This window comes from Engraulis encrasicolus, unplaced genomic scaffold (genome assembly GCF_034702125.1).
Source record: "Engraulis encrasicolus isolate BLACKSEA-1 unplaced genomic scaffold, IST_EnEncr_1.0 scaffold_82_np1212, whole genome shotgun sequence".
NCBI lineage: Eukaryota > Metazoa > Chordata > Actinopteri > Clupeiformes > Engraulidae > Engraulis > Engraulis encrasicolus.
In genome coordinates this window covers 156,260-161,670 of record NW_026946170.1, presented here as the reverse complement: position 1 = coordinate 161,670, position 5,411 = coordinate 156,260, and the positions used below count along the sequence as shown (strand labels likewise).

At 42.1% G+C, this 5,411-nt stretch overlaps 1 protein-coding gene across 1 annotated transcript; it reads left to right on the top strand.

The window, feature by feature from the left end:
• The first annotated feature begins 3,032 nt into the window (after positions 1-3,032).
• LOC134444894 (protein NLRC3-like) lies at positions 3,033-5,090 on the top strand. The gene is made up of 2 exons (XM_063194072.1): positions 3,033-4,593; positions 4,777-5,090. Exons 1-2 carry the CDS (start codon positions 3,033-3,035, stop codon positions 5,088-5,090), a joined length of 1,875 nt encoding a protein of 624 aa, XP_063050142.1.
• Positions 5,091-5,411: the final 321 nt, after the last annotated feature.

The window sequence follows — 5,411 nt, the reverse complement described above, 5'->3', positions numbered from 1 at the left end:
CTTTCTCCTAGAAGTTTAGTTGACGCGTTGTTAGCGATCTCTATGAGATTACTCCAAATGGTGAAAGTTTCATAATATAATAAGATAAAATAAAACATATTAAATAAACATAAAAATAAAAATAATAATAATAAATTTAGACTAGGGGAAAGCATCTGAGAACAGCTTTGTCTTGAGTCTAGATTTAAAGCTATCAACAGTGGGTGCATTTTTTACGTCATCTGGAAGCTGGTACCAAAGCTTTGAAGCATAGAAGCTAAAGGCTGCCTTTCCACACCTTGTTTTGACTTTTGGAATCACCAGCAAATTCTTTTCTGTTGACCTTAGTGACCTGGTTGGTGCATACAGCTGAAACATATCCAGTAGATATGTGTGTCCCATTCCATTTAATGATTTAAACACAAGTAGCATTGCCTTAACATCAATGCTGTAGCTTACTGGGAGCCAATGCAGCAATCTTAAAATTGGAGTAATGTGGTCGAACTTCCTTGTTTTTGTAAGAACCCTTGCTGCTACATTTTGTACAAGTTGAAGCTGTTTAACCCTCTGAGGTCTAAGGCTTTTCAGAGAGGCTTTTAGGCTGCTTGCACCACCCTAACATTTTCAAGTATTTTCATTTCATATGTATATATAGTTGGGACCTGGAAGGTCTCAGGTGTCTAATGGTGTGACTTATATGTTTCAATGACAAAAACTCACAGAGTTACAGATTTGTTTTTGGAGACACATTGCCCTCTGAAAGGCACTCGGACCTCAGAGGGTTAATGGTCTTATTGGGGAGGCCAGTAAAAAGACTGTTACAGTTATCAACCTTACTAGAAATTAAGGCATGTATTAGCTTCTCCAGATCATGTTAAGACATCAGGCCCCTAAATTTAGAGACGTTTTTTATGTGATAAAATGCAGACTTAGTAATAGCTTTCATGTGACTGTTGAAGTTTAGGTCACTGTCAATGAGGACCCCAAGATTTTTAACTGTTTCCCTTGCTTTCAGTCCCTTCGTTTCAAGAATAGTAGCAATCTTTTGTCTCTCCTCTCTTTTCCCAAATATAATTACTTCAGTTTTATCATTGTTCAGATGGAGGAAATTGTGAGACATCCATTTGTTAATTTGGTCCATGCAATGATAGAGTGATTCAAGGGGGGTGTAGTCATTGGGGGACATAGATAAGTAGAGCTGGGTATCATCCGCATAGCTATGGTAATTTATGGAGTTATTCTCGATAATGTGTCCCAGTGGCAACATATACAGATTGAACAGTAGTGGTCCCAGAATGGAGCCCTGGGGGACCCCACAATTCAGAGACATCTGTGATGAGTTATGTCTTTCAATGGCGACAAAAAACTTCTTTGTTGTAAGTACGATTTTAACCAGTTAATCACTATGCCTGTAAAGCCAACCCAGTGTTCCAGTCTATTTAGTAGTATAGCATGATTAACTGTGTCGAAAGCTGCGCTTAAATCTAGTAGCACCAAGACGGATGATTTGCCAGCATCAGAATTCAATCTTATGTCATTCATAACTTTAATAAGAGCTGTTTCAGTGCTGTGGTAGGCACGGAAACCTGATTGAAACTTATCAAGGTAGCTATTAGACATTAGAAAGGCAGTTAATTGGTAAAAAAAACCTATTTTCTCTATTATTTTACCCATAAATTGTAGATTGGATATGGGCCTATAGTTGTTTAGTACCAGTGCATCCAGGTTGTTCTTTTTCAGTAAGGGTTTCACAACTGCTTCTTTCAGACAGCCTGGGAATATGCCTGTTTGTAGTGAGGTGTTGATGATCTGAAGTACATCTAGTGATATTAGATGTAAGATGGATTTGAAGAAGGCTGTTGGTAGAATATCTAAGTCAGATGTAGAGGAGCTAAGACTTTGTATCGTTCTATTAAGAATGTCCACATCAACTAATTGAAAATTTCTCATGAGGTTAGGATTTAACTTCGGTTGCACATGTGTGAGTATGTTTGTACGTATTTTTTCAATCTTTCCTTTGAAATAGGATGCGAACTCATTGCATTTGCTGACCGAGAGGAACTCAGAGGGCATTTGATTTGGGGGCCTTGCTAGCTGTTCCACAGTGCCAAACAGGACGCGTGCATTATTAATATTTCTGTTAATTATGTCAGAGAAAAAAGATTGTCTAGCTTTAGAAATTTCTTGGTTGTATTTCATAGATGAATACTCATGGAAACTGAGAGATGATTTATTTTAGCCAATAACAACGAACATACAAAACTACAAAAAAAAGAAGTGGAGATAGGAGGAATTCGACTGCATGGAGGACGAAGTGCCTGCTGCCGAAACACAAATAGACAAATTGACCTGTATTTGTGTGTGTGTGTGTGTGTGTGTGTGTGTGTGTGTGTGTGTGTGTGTGTGTGTGTGTGTGTGTGTGTGTGTGTGTGTGTGTGTGTGTGTGTGTGTGCGTGTGGTGTGTGTGTGTGTGTGTGTGTGAGAGAGTGTATGTTTCAGTGATTTTTTTTCTGTTGCACTGTCAGCTTCGTATTGAAATTAGTCGAGTTGACAGGACAGCCGATTCATTTGCTATTATTATACATAACGTAGCAACCTCACTAGGGTACAATCCGTGGATTTAACCAGCTAATTGTCAAAACTCATTCACAAACTCTTCAACATGGGTCTTATTAATTCCCAGGAAACCAAAGCCATCACACATCACTGACTTGAATTAAGTATTTATGGATTTTCAGACGAAGGTCGATTTCAGATAGCAAGACCAATGGGAGTTTACAGATATAATGGTTTAATATGTCCTGAAACACCTCAAAAGGAGCACTTTAAGAGCATTGCTGAAACACTTTAACAGCCTTGCACTGTTCTCTGCTCACCACAACAGTTGTGAATGTGTGTCCTGTTCAGCATGAAATTATGCATGGACCGAACCGTGGCACCTGTGACATGACATATTGCATGTGTTTTGAGTATGTTTGAGTGGGGAAGGTTGTATGAAAATACATCAAAATACTTTGTTTGTCATTCACAGTGTCGAACAGGTCCCATTAAATATGGAGATGCAGCAGGCCCACAAATGTCGCCTGCTGAAGAGGTTTCAGTGTCTGATGGAGGGACTCACACATCAAGGAAACTCTACAGTGTTTAAAGAGATCTACACAGACCTTTACATCACACAGGGGAGGGGAGGAGAGGTCAATGAAGAACACGAGGTCAGACAAATAGAGAGAGCATCCTGGAGAGAGGCAGACCAAGACAGGCCAGTCAAATGCAGTGAAGTCTTTGAACACTTATCTAAACAAGTCAAACCCCTATCTGAACAAGCCAAGCCCTCATCTAAACAAGTCGAACCCTCATCCGCACAAGTCAAACCTATTGGAATTGTGCTTACGAAGGGAGTAGCAGGCATTGGGAAAACAGTCTCTGTGCAGAAGCTTATTCTGGACTGGGCTGAAGGAAAGTCCAATCAGGATGTCGACTTCATATTCCCACTTCCTTTCCGTGAGTTGAACCTGATGAAGGAGAAAACCATCAGTCTGGTGAATCTTATGAAACACTTTTTCTCAGACATACAGGATCTAACAGTCTTCACCAGTTTGGATCAAAAATGCATGTTCATCTTTGATGGTCTGGATGAATGCCGACTTCCCCTTGACTTCTCCTCAAACCCAAAGTGCTGTGATGTGTCAGAGTCAGTCCCAGTTGATGTGCTGCTAACAAACCTCATCAACGGGAATCTGCTTCCATCTGCTCTCCTCTGGATCACCACCCGACCAGCAGCAGCTGGTCTAATCCCTCCTTGGTATGTGAACCAGGTCACAGAAATAAGGGGATTTAACGACCCACAGAAGGAAGAGTACTTCAGGAGGAAACTCAGTGATGAGAACCTGGCCAGCAGAATCATTGCTCACCTGAAGTCATCCAGGAGCCTCTACATCATGTGCCACATTCCAGTCTTCAGCTGGATTTCAGCTACAGTAGTAGAGAGAACATCAGACGGATCAGGAAGCGTAGAAATGCCAAGGACTCTCACTCAGATGTACACACACTTCCTGATCATTCAGGTTACAAATAAAACCACCAAGTACACAGAGTATGAGGGCAACGATGACAAGATGATTTTCAAGCTGGGGAGACTGGCTTTCCAGCAGCTGGAGAAGGGAAATCTGATCTTCTATGATGACGACCTGAGGGAATGTGGCATTGATGTCACAGAAGCATCGGTGTACTCAGGAGTGTGCACTCAGATCTTCAAAGAGGAGACTGGGCTTTACCAGGGGAGGGTGTTCAGCTTTGTACATCTGAGCATTCAGGAGTTCCTTGCAGCATTATATGTGTTCCTCTGCTTCACCAACAGAGAGAGAAACATGTCTGACCAACAGCAATCCTCTCAGCTCTCTGCTCTATTCAGAGCAGCAACACTTCAAGACTTACTCAAGACTGCAGTGGATCTGGCTTTACAGAGTAGGAATGGACACCTGGACCTTTTCCTCCGCTTCCTTCTGGGCCTCTCCCTGGAGTCCAATCAGAACCTCTTAAGACATCTAATGCCACAGAACAGCAGCCAATCACAGAGCTCAGAGCCAGCAGTGCAATTAGTCAAACGCAACATCAGTGACCTTTGTGACCTAGGTGGTGATGATGAGGATGAGGATGAGCATGATGATTATGATTATGATTATAATTATGATTTTAATTATCATAATACTTTTGGTGATATGTTTGCTGATTCTGATGATTCTGATGATTATGATGACGACGACGACGATGATGATGAGAATGACGATGATGATTCAGAATCTTGGAATGACCGATATCCGAGTGATGACGACAGACGGATTAACCTGTTCTACTGTCTGAATGAGCTGAATCAGCACGCTGTAGTGGAGCACGTTGACTGGAACTCACAAACTCTGTATATACAGACGCTCTTACCAGGACAGTGGAAGACTAGGGCGTTTCAGTTGAAGGCTTCAGAAGAATATCTGGAAGGATTTGACTTGCAGAAGTACATTAAGACACCTGAGATGGACCATACTGAACTCCTCAGCCTAGATGACGTTCTTCAGAAGCTGACTGATGTGTTCGCAGCATCCACCTCAGCACAGTGAGTGAGAAAGTGTGAGAGTGAGTGTGTGTGTGAGAGAGAGAGAGAGAGAGAGAGAGAGAGAGAGAGGTTTTTGTTGTTGGGATGTGTGTTGAATGTTGAGGTGTAGGTTGACTATAACCTAATGTCTCCCAAAGGCTAAGATGTCCGTTGTCAGAGAAGAGCCTTTCCCATCTGGCCGATGTCCTGACCTCACACCTTTCACATCTCACACAACTGACGCTGAAGGGCAAAGGCCGCGTGTGGTCACGCTCACTGCGTGTGTCATCTTCAGCTGGGAGCCATCCAGACTGCAAGCCCTGGGAGATGAGGTACTATATATTCA